Source organism: Balaenoptera physalus (assembly GCF_965194825.1).
Source record: "Balaenoptera physalus genome assembly, chromosome: 20".
Taxonomy (NCBI): Eukaryota; Metazoa; Chordata; class Mammalia; order Artiodactyla; family Balaenopteridae; genus Balaenoptera; species Balaenoptera physalus.
In genome coordinates, this window is record NC_138901.1 from 6544823 (window position 1) to 6562580 (window position 17758).

Genomic DNA, 17758 nt, shown 5'->3' on the forward strand with positions numbered 1-17758 from the left:
CCTCTAGACCCTGAGGTCTTTCCCCAGGAAGGGCGGGGCTGTAAGGCCCATTCACGTCCCCTCCCACCAGCCTTCCCCTCTGCCCAGACCCCCTCCCAGGAGAGGTCAGAGACTTGGGGTGGTCCACAACCCAAATGAGGTGGTTACGCCCTGCAAGTCGGGACTCAGAAGTTGCTCAGCTAAGCCCCCCAGCTTCAAGGTGAGAAAGCTCCCACAGGGGTACCTAGTGCCTTGATCATTTGGATGCTTTTACCTGCCCTGTTCCCTGTGGAGGTGGGGCCCTCAGGGAAAAGCTAAAGAAAGATGGGGAGCCCCTGACCTGTGCAGCCCTCCTTGGACTGTTTTTACCCATGAACTCCGTGGTTTAATCATCCCCTCGCCTCTCTGAGCATTGGTTTATTCTACCAAGAGTATTACCTTCAAGTCAGCGTGAAATCAGCTCCTGAAACCAGGCATCTGGTCTACCACCCCTCGCCTGGATTCCACCCAGCTCCAAGGCCGCCAGCGCCTGGCCACCCAGGGGGCCACGGTAGGCACCTCCGCTGGCCATGCCACTCCTAGTCCCTCTGGCCCATCTCTGCTGGGCCTGTATTTCCCGATCCAGAGGCCTCAGGGACGCCGAGCTTCCCGCCCCGGGCCCCGCTTGGCTACTTGGGGGTCCGGATGAGGGGGTGGTAGACGGGCTTCACGATGAGGTGCAGGTGCAGGGCGTTCTCCACCAGGTACTCGGAGTTGCGCCGCTGGAGGTCGGCGTGCGCCAGGAAGTCGCCGGCCTCCTCGCTGCTCTGGTGAAAGCTGTAGGCGTGGCGGACCAGCAGGCGGCCGTGCTGGCGCGTCCCCACCAGCACGGTCTTCTGGAAGCTCACGCCCGCCGCGTCGCCGCCGCTGCTGGCCGGCGTGACCACGAGCCGCGGCCGGCCGTCCTCGGGGCGCGCGAGGGGCAGCGCGGTGCCCGCGGCATCCGCGTAGACGGGCCGCAGGCTGACTGGCAGCCAGCGCGGCGAGAAGAGCACGTTCCACGTGACCCGGCGGCCCGAGTCGTGGCCGCTGGGGCCCAGCTGCGTCTGGAAGCTGGTGCTGCGATCGTCGCGGGCCGGGTTGTTGATGACCCACGGGGCGCCCCACGCGGGCGCGAGGTAGTTGCGGGGCAGGAAGGAGCTGCCGTTGACGTCGAAGAACTTGGCGTAGTGCAGCGGCGAGGCGGCGTGGAACTGGTAGGCCTGCAGCAGGAGGTCGGCCACCGCCGCGCCGTGGCGCGCCAGGGCCGCCGAGCGCGCCTGCAGCTGGAAGAGCTGCGCCGGCGGGATCATGGGGTAGCGGATGGAGCGCAGCGCCCGCTCGGCCACGGCCGGGGGCGGCCGCGCGCGGCCCAGCCACGCCTCCAGCGCGTGGAACAGCTCCAGCTCGTCCTGCAGCACCAGGTCCGAGCGCGGCAGCAGCTGCGCCAGCAGCTCGGGGCTCACGGCGCCCCACTCGGCGCTCCCCGCCACGGCCGACAGGTTCCAGGCCAGGAACTGCAGGCAGCTCTGGCGCAGGGCCTCGTCCCCGGTGCTCACGGCGTAGTGGTACCAGCCCACCGCCGGGCCCGCGCCGCCCGCCAGGTGTGCGCGCATGTAGTCGGCCACGCCCCGCTGCAGGGAGGACACGCCGTACTTGGCGGCCAGCCTGTGCAGGGGGATGGCCTGCGCCAGCAGCACGACCAGTTCGCCGCAGTAGAGGTACCTGCCGGAGAGGCGCAGGGATGGGGCGCGGTCAGGGCGGGCGGGCCCACGGGCGGGCCCACCCCGACCCCACCCAGAGCCGCTTTCTGGGTCCAGAGGGCCCCGGCCTTGGTCAGAGAGCATCATGGCCAAGGGCGCCAACAGAAGGGCCCTCCCACGCCCATCCGACCTCACCGCCTCTTCTTTCCGTTTCTCGTGGGGACGTGGAAATAGCATGCATGTGTTGAGCACCTACTAGGTGCCGAGCTCTGTGCTAGAACAAGACGGATGTAGCTCCTGACATTGCGGGGTTACTCTCTGGACTCATGTGCCGCCAGTTGCTTGCTATGAGAGTGGGCAAGCCATTTAACTTCGCTGTTTGCCTCTGAGACTAAAAGATGTTCCCCAGGCTCCCGTAGAGCGAGTGCGGTCATGTGACTAAATTCTAGCCAATGAGATGTCCGCAGAGGCACAGAGTGGGACCGGGGGAAGGCTGGTTAAATGGAACTGACTGGGGTGGCGGGCAGACCCTTTGGCCCTTCTGTGTTATCCCTCTTCCCGTTGCCTGGAAGTTGGAAGCAATGACCCGAATTCTGCAGCCATCTTGTCTAAGCCGTTAAATCGGGGTCACTTTCTCAGACTAGAGTGTGAATGGTGCCCCACTAGCAGGAGGCAGGAGATGGGGCAGAGAGATGGCTAACCTTTTTAGCTCACTAGCCCTCTGGTTCAAAACGTGGCCAGACACCAAAGCCACCCGGAGACATTAAAATAAGAAACGACTGCTTGGGGGACTTCTCTGGTGGTCCAGTGGCTAAGACTCTGCACTCCCAATGCGGGGGGTGGGTTCGATCCCTGGTCAGGGAGCTGGATCCCACATGCCGCAGCTAAAGATCCCACGTGCCACAACTAAGACCCGGCGCAGCCAAATAAATAAATATTTTTTAAAAAAGGAAAGAAACGACTGCTTGGCCCAACCCTAGACGGGAAGCCCAGGATCCAGGGTGGGGCCCAGGAATCTACAGTTTTTAAAAGCTCTCGCGGCCAGATTTGGAAACAGCCCTGAGGGTAACTGGTAAGTGACATGAGACCACACAGAGCTTCCAGGCAATGGCGGGGGAGTCACGCTGCACTTTGCAGGAGTGCAGTGGAAGGAGGGAAGAAGGAGGTGGTCGCACGGTCATCCTAATGACATCCAGGGAATGGACATGATGTCTGCTAGGAGCCAGGGCTTCCATCACCCTGTGAGTGGAGAAGCCAGGGACCTGGAAAGTCCTGAAGTCTTCCCCCTGATCCTTCCCCACCTGATGAACTTGTCAAAGACCGCAGCACCGTCCCGGGGCTCCTGCAGCACCACCTCGCTCTGGTTACTCAGCAACTCCCGGAACAGCTCGCTGTGCAGTCCCAGCAGCAGGCGGTGGGCGTGGAAGACCCGGACCTCGTCGGTGCCCGCAGCCTGGACCCGCAGCACCACGTCGCTGGCATTGCCCTGCCGCAGCAGCTCCTGCAGGCGTTGGAGCAGCGTCTGGGAGTGGTTGATGGAGGTGCCCGTTGACTCCCCGCCGACATCGGTTTTCTGGGCTGCAGCAGGAAGGAACACGGCACAGCCTGAGAAGGCACCTGGGCCCCGGGGAAGCATGCTGGGATTGCGGAGGGACCAGCTGGAGATGCATGTGGTTGGATGTGGGCAGAGAGTAGATGAGCCTGGGGCGGCTGTATGCTCACCTGTCTGTGCCCGTGAAGTGCGTGGATGCATGTGTGTGCACACAAGCACATCCTGGGTGGGGAAGCTTGTAAGCCTGACCCTGAGCAGACCCTGAGAGGATGGATGCTCTTGGAAGGTGGGCAGATTCCTGGCGGGGAGAGCTCGTGACCCAGCATGGGACAAAATGTCCAGAGCTGGTCTCCATGATGCCAGACCCCTAGGCGAGGGTCGAGGGACCTCTTGGTTCCCACCCTTCTCACCTCCTGAAGAACTGTGCGCCTCACCCCTCGGAAGAGTTGTCCAAAGGAGTGCAGTCACTAACACACTGAGCACTTACTGCAAACCAGACACGCTCCTGGGAGCTCAGAATAGCACAGTGAACAAACAAGCCAGGTCCTTACACTCATAAAAGCACAAGTTAGCTCCTTAGACAGGCGATAAGTACACAAATAAGCACTCTAGTTTTAGATCGTGATAAGTAAGGGAGGTGATAGTAGTGGGGTGGCAGCTCCTTTAGGTGCAGCAATCAGAGACAGGCTCCCTGAGGAAGTGATGAGAAGGAGCCAGCCAGAGGCCCCGGAAGAGGATGGGCTCGGCAGGCTGGGAGGGGAGCGAGGACCTGCCCTAGCCCTGGGTGGGCGGGGAGGGGCTGAGTGGGAGAGGAGGCTGCAGCCTGGAGGGGAAGCTGTTTCCAGGCCCAGCAGCCCTCCTGGGTCCCGTCTACACTGGCCTGCGGGAGACCAGAGAAAGCACAGAGGGCCAGCTTGCCCTGGACAGGACTCTCGGGGTACCTGTGCCTTGAGGCTGGTGTTCCCCCCTTCCAGGCTGGGCGCGCTGGGCCCTTCTCTCATGTTTCCAGGGATACCGTGAGGGTCAGCTGGGGACATGCCCTCGGTGACAGAAAACTCAGTGACAGAGAACACTGCCAGCAGCTTCTCCAAGCGGAGCACAGTGTGAGGAGCTGACAGCAGCAGATGGGCGCACCCACCCCCCAGAGCGCGCACACACACACACACACACACACACACACACACACACACTCACAGTCCCGAGGCCCACGTGCGCTCTTGGAGAGGAGACTCACAGGAGAGCAGAGCACCTTTGTGTAAGCAAGAGGGAGACGGAGGGAGGAAGAAAGGGTGAGAGAGGCGCCCGAGGTTATTTCCCAGCCCCGCCTCTCCAAGCTGTCACACTGAAGGCCCTGAATGCTGATGGCATCCCACTCGCCTTTACCTGGGCCCAGCTGCCTGGGACAATGGACAGTGGAAGGGTCTTCTTGTCGTTGAGACCCCTGCCTGCCTGCCCAGCCCTCGGTCCCTCGGAGGCAGGCTGCCCTCCTCCACGGAGCTGTGTGATCAAATCCACTCTGCACCCGTCCTGGCTGGCTGGACACCGCCCCCTCCTGGCCGTGTGTGGCTAAAGCCGGAAGGTCCTGCCTCTTCTCCCTGCCCCCTGCCCACTCACCTGCACGAGTGACCAGGCTCACTAAGGTCAGGATGGCCCAGAAGCTGGCCCAGGACCCAGGTTTGGTGTAGCCCAGCCTAAGCATCTTTGTGCCCGGCCCCCAAGCCAACTGGAGGAAGAGCGAAGCCCAGACCTCTCCACTCACATTCCTCCTCCTTATATAGGGTCCCGCCCAAGGGGCTGGTGCCCTCCCTTCCCCGGCTGGCTTCCCTCCCACCGCCCAGCCTCTGCCGTGGATTGGTGGAAACGGGCCCCAGCTGTTGCCCAGGCAACGAGTTAAGCCAGAGAGCAGCAGCCCCAGGGGCTATTGTGCTGCCCGTGGGCCCCTGAGGGGGACAGATCCGGCACCCTCCCCCATAGCTCCTACCACCTGGCACAGCTAGTCATTCCTCTCCTGGGAAGTTTAAGGCTCTCCAAAGGGCAGGCAGAGGGCTCCAAAACCAGTGGCCGCCACCAGCCCAGAGGGTCGCCGGGTCCCAGGCGCAGCCTCCACTCTGGCACAGAGCACGAGCTTGCCAGCGTCAGGGCTGGGGAGCCATGGTGAGCCGGCTGCAAAGGAAGGGCCTGGAAGAGGAACACGGCGGCAGCTCAGGCTCCCACCCCTCCCCCTCTCCCATTTTGGGGTGGGCTAGCTCTCCAGAAAGGAGGGCAAGGGTCTCAAATAGGGGCCCACGGGGTAACTGATATCATTTTCATGTTCTTCGTTGAAGAATGTGCCTGGGAGGGTGATGGGCCTTTAGGGAGATGGGGGCTGTGACCATCACTCCCCTCACCCAGGGTCAAGGTGAGCCAGGATGGCAGGGCTGGGCGTAGAGGAGCTGCACCCGACCCTGTGCGCCCCTGCACAGAGCACCCCTGCCCAGAACAGAGCTGGCCGCCTCCCTGGAGGCTGGTCCTCGGCAGGCATCCCACCCCCCTGCCCAAGCAGCCCAAATCCAGGCATGGGGACTGGAGATGCCTGGTCACTCCCTTCCTTTAATTCACCTTCCCAAGAGGTCTCAGGTCTCTTGGTTCACCTTGTTGGAAGGCTTCTTTTACCAGCTTCTGTCCAACGTCCTAGTGTAATTTTTCCCATCTCAGAGTTCCAAGGAGACACACAGCAGACACAGTACCCCACCCTGACAGCTGGAGAAACAGGCAGAGAGCTAGGTGGCCGTTTCAGCTGGGTTAGTACAGAGGAGAGCTCTTCTAAGGACAAAGGAACAGAGAGAGGAGGGTGGCGTCTAGAGCCCTAGGGGTGTGTGTTAAGGGTGGGCAGGTGCTGGGGAGGCCTCACCTTTTCCAGAAGCAAGTAAGGCCTGGCCCCGATCTTCACGGGAGGGAGTCCTTCCAAGTTGATGAATTGAAAAGGTGGAGGTGGGGTGTACTCCTGAGAGATCCAGCTCAGAGTTTCTCCCGAGGCTGGGTCTTTAACTGGGGGTGGGTGGGAGCCCGCCCTCCCTTGCTCTCTGGATGCCAGCGACCAGCTCCATGCATTGATTTCTGCCCCGGGCTGGCACGGAGAGACCCAACAGCTCCACCCCCCCTCTCTGGAGCCACAGAGAGAGCAGGAATTGGGTCTGGCACCTGCCTCGTCCGGGTTGGCAGAGCTGTAGCTGTCCAGCCCAGCGGAAACCCCTCCCGGCTGTCCTGACCTTCACGCCTGGTTCCCCTTGTCCAGATCCACCATCCCTTGCCCACTGGCTGCCCGCCTGCCCTTCCCGTGGGCTGCGCCACCTCCCTGGCCCCGCTCAGCAAAACAGAGCCTCAGTGTGACGGGGGTCGGGGCCTCTGAGGGCATCCCGGCTTCCACGTGCAATGCTTTCCGACAGGAATGTCGATGCTAAAAAGATGACGCTAAGAGAACCCACTACTCAGAAAATGGTCTTAACTTCTTAACTCCAGCCTCCTGAGGCTCTGCGTCAGGCCCTAGAGGTGTGGCTGCCTGCGCTGGAATCTCCACACTCCACCCAGGAGCCAGGGCACCTGTGTCTTCTCAGCGTCTCGGCGATCGTCATGTACACCCCAAGCTAAGGTCTACCTGCTAGAATTACATGGCTGGCATTTCAAGTGTGCAGGGATCGGGGAGGCCCCAGGTTGCTAAGAAGACTCAGGAGGGTCACCTCTGACTCCCCATCTCTGAGAGGCTCCACCTCTTACTAGCTCTAACTTCTGTTATCCCTGAAACCCCTCTACTGATTTAGAAACTGGCTTTCCAGGAATATGCATTCTCTGTTCTCATTTTCTTAGTCTGAGGTTTTCTGGAGTGTGTGCATGCACGTGTGTGTGCTATGTATGTGTGCACACATGTGTATGTATGTGTGATGTGTAGGTGTGCATGCATGTGTTTTGTTTTGTTTTGGCCACACTGCACAGCATGCAGGATCTTAGTTCCCTGACCAGGGATCGAACCCGTGCCCCCTACAGTGGAAGCACGGAGTCCTAACCACTGGACCGCCAGGGAATTTCCTGCATGCATGTGTTTGTGTGTGTGGTGTGCGTGAGAGTCTTGGAGCTGGAGAGAAGAAGGAGGGCGTTCGCCCTGCCCAGTCTTGCAGATGGAAGATCTGTGACAATCTGTTTTATTTTGCCCTGTCGATCTGGCAGCTCCATAATTCCTTGAGAGCAAGTCTGAGCTAGAACAGAGAGAGGTGTTACTTCCCACCCGAGGCAAGGGTATGTATAACTCAGATGACTTGTCTGAGGTTTCACGGCTCGGAATGGGCAGAGCCAGGATTCAAGTGCTGCTTTGCTGCTTGACTTTTCTTTCCACAGCCCGATACTGTCTTTTCTGGGAAGCTACTGTGTTGGCCAAGAAGTTCATTCGGCCCTTTGGGTAACATCTTATGGAAAAACCTGAACGAACTTTTTGGCCAAACCAATGTTTCAGTAGCCGTAGACGATCCCCGTGGGGCAAGGAATCTCTAGTGCTGGAAAAGCAAGCTTGGGGCAGGATGTAGAGTTTCTGGATCTGTGGCGTGAGTGATCAGACATGCGACGGCGGAGGGGTGGGCTCCCAGGCCCAGCCCCACCCCAGCTGCAGCCTCCCTTGCACCTGTGGCGTCTCCCTTCCTGAGCTAGGGTGCCCCCAAACGCTTAGATTGGGGAAGAGGGAATCCTGAGCTTAGGTTCCAGGCCACGTGGATTCAGGGGGGCAGAGCGTTGCTAAACAGGAAGGAATTGCTCCCTGAAGTAACTGACAGGATATTGAAAGCTTCCCCTGAAGCCGGGCTGTCCCGCGGTGGCACACCTGCCTTCCTGCCTCCAACCTGCTGTCCCCCGACTGGAGGGCCTTCCACATCCGAGTGCTGTCTGCCTGGCCCACTTCCCCTCCCCGTAAAGCCCGAGCTCACAGTGGCCTCGTGCTGCCTGAGCCCCTGCTCTTCCGGAGAAGGTGGTGGGAGGGAGTGACCAGCGAACAGCTCTGGGGGAGGGACAAACCCACGTTCAATTTCCAACCTCCACTTGCTAGCTCTGTGGCCTTAGCATAGTTGCTGGACTTCTCTGAGCCTCGGTCCCCTCTTGTGTGAAACGGAGGTAACCTGAGTTAGCTCGAGGGGCTGCCGGGAGGGTGACACGTGTAGGACAGGGTAGGTCCTCAGGAAATGTCAGCAGAGACCCTCACACCCGGCTGTAAACGGCCCCCTGCTCATCCACAGCCTCCTGGCGCAGGGAGGTGGTGGCCTGAGGAATTATCTGTGCTAATTGCACCCTCTGGGGCTGGAGTCCTGGACACTCTGCCTGGGGACCTGAGTGGGTAGTGCCTACTCTGGTCCCACTGTGCCACCCAGGGGACCTGGCCAAAGCCAGAGGACTCTCGGAGGACTGCAGGGTCAGGCCCCAGCCACCAGGGGGCAGCAAGGCCTCTGTGAGGTCCAGGGCTGCGCGTGGAGGTGAGGCTGGGGGTGGGCGTCCAGGTAGCTCCAGCCCCAGAACTGGGATCTAACTTGGGGAAACCAGCTCCGGGACATTCCCAGAGGGTGAGCGTGGGAAGGGAGTGCTGGCTGGCCTCAGCTCTCCTCCGAGTCACTCCACACGTTGTCCTGGGTGCCCACTGTGGGCTGCACCGGTCGCTCTTCCCCGCATGGGGTTGGGGAGCTGGCCGGGCGCAGGTTCCAGCCTCTCCAGAGTGCAAGCCACGCTGGATGGTGTTGATTTGCCAGTGACTAATTTTCCTTAAAGGATGGTCCATTTCACCAGGGCCAGGAAAACAACAGCTTGCGAGGAGCCGCTGGGTCTGGGTTTCCCAGCGCTGCTGGCAGCCTGGTCAGGCTTCTGCTGGCCTGGCCATCACGGCCGGCACTGGGCATGGCTTCCTGCCATCCTTCCAGGCCAGCGGCCCCCCTGGGTAGTCTCCTTCTCGTCCTACCACCCGCAGCCACTGCGGCACTGAGTCTTTCAAACCTGGCCCAGGGCAGCCTCAGCTCTCCCTCCCCAGCACTGGTTCCCTCCCCCCAGCCCCCTCTGAGTCAGCTCCTGGAATCTGTCTGCCTTTCCCCAAAGGCCTCAACGCCCAGGGTTTGACCCCCAGACTGAGCCCAGGCCGGTTCCCAGAGTGCCCTGGAGCACGAGGCAGCCCAACCAGAGCCCTGATGCTACCCCCTCCCCAAGGTCTCCCTCCCAGCCTCGCCCCTCCCCTGCCTGTGCACCGCCCCAATCCTGCTTTGCTCCAGGCAGCGACTACTTCACAGACTGATTCCCCTCAGCCTCTGCCCCGCCCTCCCCTTCCTCCTCCTCCCTCCTCCCTCCACCCCACCGCTCTGCACGGAAGGCTCAGGACTGCTGGAATAATCCTGGGGCAAACAACCGCTCGGAGAGCTGGCGACGATGAGAGGGAGCTGCTGGGACCACCAGAAAAAGCCACAGGGTGACCCAGGAGCATGAGACTTGCAGGACAAGAGACAGGTAAAGCGCCCGGGGCCAGGGTGGGCGGGGGGAGTACGGTGGCAGGGCCAGTAAGGAATCTAGAGTCCGGGAGTGGCGAGCTTGAAGCGGATATGGAAACATCAAAAGCTGGAAGGTGAAACCTAAAATCCTAAAGTGTGGGCTAAGAGGGGCAGGGACCAGAGTGTGAGGTTGGTCCTCATCCTGGACCGGCCACCTGCCTGCTGTGCGTGATGGCAGGCAGGTCACCTTACCCCCTCTGGACTCAGTTTCCCCATCTGAAAACCGGGGCCGTTCCAGCTCCAATAGCACTAAGAGAGGGTGCTTGCTAGCGTAGAAAGGAGCGGAACTTAGTAACATCTCTCCTTAAAGAGGGGGGTGGCTGTCGGGTAGAGCAGTGCAGCTGCCGTGAGTTACTGTGGGTCAGGATCACCCGGGATGCTTTAAAAACACAGCTGCCCAAGCGCCGGTGCAGACCCTCCGGCTCAGGCTGCCTGGAGCAAGGCCCAGGGCCCCGGTATGTCACAAGCGCCCCACCCCCAAACCCCCTCCTGACTGTGCCTAGCAGCCTGTTTAGGGCCCTGCTTTCCAGGCTGAAGGTCCTCCAGGAGCAATAGGATGGAGAAATAATCTTGTGTCAGCAAGAAACGCCACTGAGTGCTTCTTCCCATCAGTGCGGGAGCCGGGCCACTACGGGGGTGGGCTGGGGTGCAGTGGGCTTGGCAAGAGGGATTACCGTTTGGCTGGGCCTGACCAGAGGGTCTGCACAGAGTGGGGGTGAGTAAAGCCCTCAGGGTCAGGGTCAGGGTAGGGCTGCTGCCCGGCCAGGCTGGAAAGGAACCAAATGCTCCAACCCACCCTCTGCGCTTCCTAGCTGGCCAGCTGCAGGTGACTCTGCCGTTCACACCCAATGGCAGTGGGCTGAGCCAGGAGTTTGAAGGCGATTGGCCGGAGATCCCAGAGAGGTCCCCATGTGTGGCCGGGGTCATCCCTGTCATCTACTACAGCGTCCTGCTGGGCCTGGGGCTGCCTGGTGAGTGGGGAGCTGGGTCTGGGGTCCTGGGGTTGCCCAGAAATTGGGGTTCTCCTTCAATGGGTGCCAGTCCTCTGGGCTGACCCCTGAAACCCAGGATCATAGACCCCAGGGCTCTCCTTGCCTTTGGGGGTGATCTGGGTCACTGGAAAGCCAAGCATAGTGGGGAGTAAAAGTGAGGGGCCAGGAGCTGGGGTGCTCTATAGCTAAACCCAAGTTTTCACCACAGCAGACAGCCCCCGTCTACCCCCAGGAATGGGCACCTCCTAGGATGACTAAGCTCGTGCAGGACCGCCCCCAGCTCCATCAAAAGCTTCCTGTACCATCCACTGCGTTCAGAGAGCAGAGCTGGGGGTCGGGTGGGGTGTGGATGCAGGAAAGGACGGGTGGAATTAGGGAATTGCCCATCCCTGCCCGTTGCCAGGGAAGCTGGTGTGTAAGGCAGTGGCCTACGGTGCATGACTGGACAAGGCAGGGCTGATCTGGTTCACCTTCCAGACAAAGTGAGGTTTAAGAAGGGTCTGGAAAGAGGAAAAGAGAAGCCAGAACCAGCAGGTGGGGAGGGACGATGAGAAAGCAAATCCGAGGAGCCTTTCTAACGCCTCTGACCTCTCCCCTCCCTGACCTCGGTTGCCATCAGTCAACCTCCTGACCACAGTGGCCCTGGCCCGCCTCGCCGCCAGGACCAGGAAGCCCTCCTACTACTACCTTCTGGCGCTCACGGCCTCGGATATCATCACCCAGGTAGTCATCGTGTTCGTGGGCTTCCTCCTGCAGGGAGCCGTGCTGGCCCGAAAGGTGCCCGAGGCTGTGGTGCGCGCGGCTAACATCCTGGAGTTTGCTGCCAACCACGCCTCAGTCTGGATCGCCGTCCTGCTCACGGTCGACCGGTACAGCGCCCTGTGCCACCCCCTGCACCATCGGGCCACCTCGTCCCCAGGCCGGACCCGTCGGGCCATCGCTGCTGTCCTTGGTGCTGCCCTGCTGACTGGCATCCCCTTCTACTGGTGGATGGACGTGTGGAGGGACGAGGACCCCCCCAGCACACTGGACGAGGTCCTCAAGTGGGCTCACTGCCTCATCGTCTATTTCATCCCTTGTGCCGTTTTCCTGGTCGCCAACTCGGCCATTGTCTGCCAGCTACAGAGAAGGGGCCAGAGTGGGCCTCGGCCCCGGGTAGGCAAGAGCACCGCCATCCTCCTGGGTGTCACCACGCTCTTCGCCCTCCTTTGGGCACCCAGGATCTTTGTCATGCTCTACCACCTGTACGTGGCCCCCGTCTACAGGGACTGGAGGGTCCACCTGGCTTTGGATGTGGCCAACATGGCGGCCATGCTCAACACAGCAGTCAACTTTGGGCTCTACTCCTTTGTGAGCAAGACTTTCCGGGCCACTGTCCAAGAGGTCATCCATGACGCCCACCTGCCCTGCACCCTGGGGTCACAGCCAGCGGGCATGGTGGCGGAACCTGTGCTGAAGCCTGCAGGACTCCCCAGAGGGGCAGAACTGTAGAGGAGGAGCCCATGCAGGGAGCTTGGGGTGGCTCACTGCCAGATTACTGGGGTCTTTGTGGTTGCTGCCACAAAATGTTATCAACACCCTACTTTGCAATCTGGGGATGGAAGGAGAGGCTCCTTCCTTCAGGGGTGGCTTCCCGGGAAGCTAAATTAATGTTGGTTGAATGAATGAATGAATGAATGAGTGAATGAATAGATGGATGGATGGATGGATGGATATGAGTTGTTTCCAGGCCACCCCTTCCTGGAGCCCACCTCTCATTCCCTGAGTTGATTACTTCTCTGGCTTCTAGTGGCAATGCCGGGGAGAAAGGGAGATGTCCACAGGATTCCAGCCCTTTCCTGGGCTGCAGGAACCAAATGCAGGGGGCCGAACAATGGGAAAGGGGCTGCCTGGGAAAGGGAGTGGTCTTTTTTTTTTTTTTTTGAAAGGGAGTGGTCTTAAGCAGATTCAATGCCCCAGCCCTGGGGCGACATAACCTCTGGGGTCTCTAGCATCCCTGCCCTGGAACCAGAACAGGTTCAGGGGCCCAGAACAGCCCTGGGGTTGCACTTTTCATGGTTGCTGAGGACCAGGACTAAGAAAGAAAATGCCCTCTTAGCTCAGGGGCCAGGAGAGCGGGAAGGGGGATCCCAGCCACACCCCTGAGCTCGCTCCTCTTGGAGAAGAAGCCTCTTTCTCCACCAAGGGGAGGAAGGGAGATGGCTCAGCCAATCTGACACTATGAGGGGCTCTGCTCGGCCCCTCCCAGCCTCTCCTTTCAGCCATGCCAGCTGGGAGAGGCAGCTAGGAGAGATTAACAGACAAACCTCCCACCTGCTCCAGGCACTGGGTAAACACATTAGCAGTCTGCTTTCTGCTTTCAGATCAGACTGAGATGACCTTTCCCCTGAATGTGAGGTCCAGGCGGCCCCCCACCTGCACCCAACCCCTTAATGGGATCACAGAAAGGAAAGAGCCAGTTGTGTGCCCGGCAAACAGTCAGTGCAAAATAAATGCACTTGGCTTTCCCCCTTTCCTCTCTACTTCTCCCCACAGCAGGAATGTCCAGGAAGGGATTTTCAGCCACACCCAGAAGGAGGAAAAGGCAGGTCCCCAATCCTTTATCCACAATTCTAAACTCCAAAAACTCTGAAAACCAAGACAGTTTTCCTGAGTTTGCCACAAACACACCAGAATAGATACAAGACCACGTATATCTTGGTGCCGTCCAGCTGCATAGGTTCCACTGCAGACTCTCAGTGGGTGTGATTTTGCAACAACTCCCTACACCCTGCCAGAATAGAGATCTGTTACTTTATCTAAACCACACATTACCTTCCTCTATTCTGAAAAATTCTGAATTCTGAGACACCTCTGGTCCCAAGAGTTCAGAGAGAGGATTGAGGACCTGTAAGTCCCATCACTTTTGCCACAGCAAGGTCTCAGCTGGCCCTGAGTGGGTCTGGGGCATGGCAGATTCCCCCATTGTTACCGAACCAAACTTAGGTCCGCTTGCCTGCTCACAGTAAAGCCAATCTACTGACACCCGGTTGTGGTGAAGGAAAGGGCAACATTGATCGCAGGGCGCCAAGCAAGGAGTTCAGGCAGCTAATGCTCAAAAGGCTGCAAGTCCCCGATGGCTTTTAGGGAACGGTTTTTAGACAGGGTGAGGGAGAGGGTTGCAGGGTGAGTGATCAGCTCGTGGACGCTCTTCTGATTGGTGGGTAGTGAGGTAATCAGGAGTCAACATCATCAACCTTCTGTTTCCAGTTGGTCTGGAGTCTACATGCTTGTGGGCAGCATACAGTTAATTTCTTCCTCCTGGTAGGGGTTTCAGTATCTGCAAAACAGCTCAAAGGACTTGGCACAGAATATTATCTATAGCCCTTGAGGAGGAACTAAAGGTCCTTGACTTTGTTTAACGACTAAACTATTATTATTTTGTCTTGTTTGACTGTTTTCCTTTTTTCCAACAAATGTATTTCCATGTAATTTAACATACCAAATAAGGAGTTCGGGCCTTTTAAGCCCTAGCTGCCTGGACTCCTTGCTTGGTGCCCTGCAATAAACGTTGCACTTTCCTTCACCACAACCAGTGTCCGTAGATTGGCTTTACTGTGAGCAGGCAAGTGGAATCAAGTTTGGTTCGGTAACACTATGTGCAAACAGACGTGTCCATGGGTAGAGCTGATGCACCAGAGCTTCATTCCTTGCTTAAGAGGGAGGGGGTGCGAGTCCAGGTACCCCAAGAAGGGGCACAAGAAGATGAGATGATGCCTTCCCCAGCCCAGCCCCAGGGGCCAAATCCACCCTACAGAGGAAAGGTGCTTTTGATGCAGAATCAAATGGAATGTCTTGAGGGAGAGACCCACCTCCCCCTCTATACGAAACCTGTGGGGCCCTGTAGGAGAGCTGCCCAGTACCAGGGGAGACCCTTGGCATGGAAGACAACTGCGGTGGGGCAAGGATGGAAGCCTGGGACTTTTCTGGTGGTCCAGTGGTTGGGATTGCGTGCTGCCACTGTGGGGGGCATGGGTTCGATCCCTGGTCAGGGAACTAGGATTCCGCATGCTATGTAGCGCAGCCAAGAAAAAAAAAATGAAGATGGGAAACCTCTTTCAACTGGCTGATGGGCTGTCTTCAAGGAGACAGAAAGATTCACTCACCTGTCCCCAAACACCAGGGAAACCAGGTAGCTCCAGAAACAGGTGAGGAGGCTCTATTGAGGCAGGTAGCATTTTGCACTGGTGGGGGATTCGAGCCACGGGAATGTGGGTGTCCCTATTAATGTGACCTCACTTGTACCCACAGGCTGGAGCGACATCAGTGTTTTCAAATAACCCAGTATCCTGAGTATTGCAACCATTTTACAGACAGAGGAAACGGAGGCACAGAGAGGTTCAATGATATGCACGTGGCCCTAAGCTGCTCAAGAGCAACAGTGAGACTCAAATTCATGTCTACTGTTTCGTTCTCAGTCCACCCGTCACCTTGCAGGTGGTCTCGGGTGCAGAAGATTAGAGGAAGGGCAGCTTCAGGGCTGTTTGCATCACTTATAACTTTTTGGTTCTGGACTTAACAGATTCAGGAACCAATATCATATTTCTCTAATAAGATGCATTAGGTAGCAGTTCCTTTTTAATATTTTCGTAACTTTTAATAAAAGGACGAGATCATCACTGTGATAAGCATGTCACTGAAATGGGAATGAAAAGTATTCTTAAGACTGCTCATGTTTCCTTTATGCATTTCTATTGTTAAACTCTCAGTGGCTTCTGGAGAACAAGACAGCGGAGGTGTGGGTTACCCTTCTCGCCTCCATCCCATCTGCTGAAATAGCTTGGCTAACGGAAATCCTTTTTGGAATTCTAAGTTTTTTCCTTACAGGTCCCCCCCCCCAAACCCCGCCCCACACACAATTTGTCAGTTGATCTTATGTTCTATTTTTAACCCTTTGTTAATATTTAAAGACAATTATGTTTCTAGTGTCTTTCACATCTTTCCAAGTCTATATGATTTTTGCTGTTTTCTGGTCTCTACATCCATGTGTATTTGTTTTCTAGGGCTGCCATAACAAAAAAAGCCATAGACTGAGTGGCTTAAACAACAGAAATCCATTTTCTTAAGGTTCTGGATGCTGGAAGTCCAAGATCAAGGTGTCGGCAGGTTTGGTGTCTTCTGAAACCTTTTCCCTTGGCTGGCAGATAGCTGTCTCCTATCTGTGTCTTAAAAAGCCCTTTCCTCTTTGCGGGCACATGCCTGGTGTCACTCCTCTTCTTTTAAGGACACCAGTCATATTGGATGAGTGGCCACCCTAATAGCCTCATTTTAACTTAATCATCTCTTTAAATTCACATTCTGTGGTACAGGGGGGTTAGGGCTTCAATCTGTGAATTTAGGGAGACACAATCCGGCCCATACACTAAGGTTATTTTTCTTCTCTTTTCTTTTCTTCTTCTTCTGTTTTTTTTTTTTTTTTTTTTTGGTCCCTGTCACACAGCTTGTGGGGTCTCAGTTCCCGGACCAGGGATTGAACCTGGGCCTCCACAGTGAGACCGCTGAATCCTAACCGCTAGGCCACCAGGGAACTCCCCACTATGGTTAATTTAAAGAAAAATGTTAGTTTGGTTGCATACCCAGCTCTTGATGAAAGGAATTTTTCTCTTAGCTTTATAGGAAATGTCCCTCCACTTTTCCTTCTGGTTGGTGTAGCAGGATTCGGCCTCAGTCTTGTATCTTTCAACACGACCTCTCCTTTCTCCCTGGATTCTTGGAAGATCTTGATTAAACCGTAGTGAAGATGTATCTGAGGACAAGTGTCTTCCTTCAAGAAGCTTTCCCGGAGTCTGCTACAGAGCTTTTAAATTCCACACTGAGAGTATCTTTTCGTTCAGAAGAATTTTCTTCATTTTCTTCATCGTGATTGGGTTGCTGGCCCCCTTTTCCCTCCACCGCTTTTATTTGTCCTCAGGCAGGAGAATAAATGCGTCGTTTGCCACATTTTCTGGGTTCCCTTTAGTGCTCTCACCTCCAATAGCGTTTTTTCCATTCTGCGTCCGGCTTCAAGTTTGCACGACCTGCGGGCATCGCCAAAGATTCCCTGTTATCTGTGCTTCCTTCCTCTGCTTCCTCACGTGATACCAGTGCTCCCAGGGGCTTCTGGGGAGCAATCTCACTCCCCCAGTGCCACCCCCACCCCGCCCCATTTACATTCCCGTCCAGCCCGCTTCGGGCTAGTTGGGTAAAGCGCCCCACAGCTGTCCACGTCCTCCTGGGATGGGGAAAGGTGGGAGGGGACCAATCGCCAGGCTTCTGGAACATCTGCTGTTTTCAGCAACCTGGCCCAGGGGAGGGGATCCCCCCGCTCCAGAGAGCAAAACTATACTTTTCCACTGAATTAAACGTTGAGCGTCTTGGTCGGCCAGGTTATAGATATGCCGGCAGGGACAATGGGACAGTCTTTGACATGGGGGTGTCTTGGGAATCTTGACTCCCCCAGCCCCAAAGCCCTGGCTCCTTTGTCAGTGGGGAAGCTTGGGCTCCTTAGAGGCTCTTACGGCCCAACTTCCCCCTTTGGCCTGTCGCTATGGGCTCAGACAGCAGAGGGCGCTGCAGGACTGGAGGGACGGACAGACTGGCCTGGGAGCCTGGGGGCGGGGCTTTAAGCCAGATTTCTAGGCAGATCCGAGTTATTGCAAAGAAACGGTGTCAGCCCCGCGAGCCACAGCCAGCGGGGCGCAGTTGGGTGGGAGGACTCCGCTGTTCCCCTGGTCACACCCCTCCACCCTGAAGCCACGAAGCCACGTGCTTCCTCCAGCTGGGGTTGGGGGGTGGAGGCGGGCGGCAGGTCACTGCAGTTTTCTCAGATCCTTCTGGTGGTTGGAAAGGCTTCCTGCGCGAGGCACTCTATGAAGGGCCCTTTCATCACCCTCGTCCCTCCCCTCTCCAGGGGCAGGGTCCGGCCAGCCCCTCCCCCCCAGTCTCAGATTCAGCTGC

At 57.6% G+C, this 17758-nt stretch overlaps 2 protein-coding genes across 3 annotated transcripts; one reads left to right on the forward strand and one right to left on the reverse strand.

Moving 5' to 3' along the window:
• Window positions 1-383: 383 nt before the first annotated feature.
• On the reverse strand, window positions 384-5033 carry BTBD17 (BTB domain containing 17). Its single transcript, XM_082442472.1, has 3 exons — window positions 4867-5033; window positions 3002-3278; window positions 384-1722 (listed from the first exon to the last, which is right to left on the reverse strand). The coding sequence occupies exons 1-3, from the start codon at window positions 4949-4951 to the stop codon at window positions 648-650; spliced, it is 1437 nt and encodes a 478-aa protein (XP_082298598.1). The 5' UTR covers window positions 4952-5033; the 3' UTR covers window positions 384-647.
• A 1156-nt stretch (window positions 5034-6189) lies between these two features.
• On the forward strand, window positions 6190-16973 carry GPR142 (G protein-coupled receptor 142). Of its 2 annotated transcripts, XM_082442474.1 has the most exons (4): window positions 6190-8825; window positions 9617-9750; window positions 10604-10762; window positions 11403-16973. In XM_082442474.1, exons 2-4 carry the CDS (start codon window positions 9726-9728, stop codon window positions 12272-12274), a joined length of 1056 nt encoding a protein of 351 aa, XP_082298600.1. In that variant the 5' UTR covers window positions 6190-8825; window positions 9617-9725; the 3' UTR covers window positions 12275-16973. The 2 variants fall into 2 exon arrangements, with proteins under 2 accessions (XP_082298600.1, XP_082298599.1); XM_082442473.1 differs by lacking the exon at window positions 6190-8825 and having other exon boundaries at window positions 9361-9750.
• The last annotated feature ends 785 nt before the right edge of the window (window positions 16974-17758 follow it).

Bases quoted from the DNA above. Each gene is read 5' to 3' on its own strand.
- BTBD17 (XM_082442472.1), bottom strand. From the start codon at position 4,951: ATGCTTAGGCTGGGCTACACCAAACCTGGGTCCTGGGCCAGCTTCTGG. The intron at 3,279-4,866 runs GTGAGTGGGCAG...TTCCTGCTGCAG, and splicing joins GAGCCTGGTCACTCGTGCAG to CCCAGAAAACCGATGTCGGC. The intron at 1,723-3,001 runs GTGGGGAAGGAT...CCTCTCCGGCAG, and splicing joins GTCTTTGACAAGTTCATCAG to GTACCTCTACTGCGGCGAAC.
- GPR142 (XM_082442474.1), top strand. From the start codon at position 9,726: ATGAGACTTGCAGGACAAGAGACAG. The intron at 9,751-10,603 runs GTAAAGCGCCCG...TGCGCTTCCTAG, and splicing joins ACTTGCAGGACAAGAGACAG to CTGGCCAGCTGCAGGTGACT. The intron at 10,763-11,402 runs GTGAGTGGGGAG...GGTTGCCATCAG, and splicing joins GCTGGGCCTGGGGCTGCCTG to TCAACCTCCTGACCACAGTG.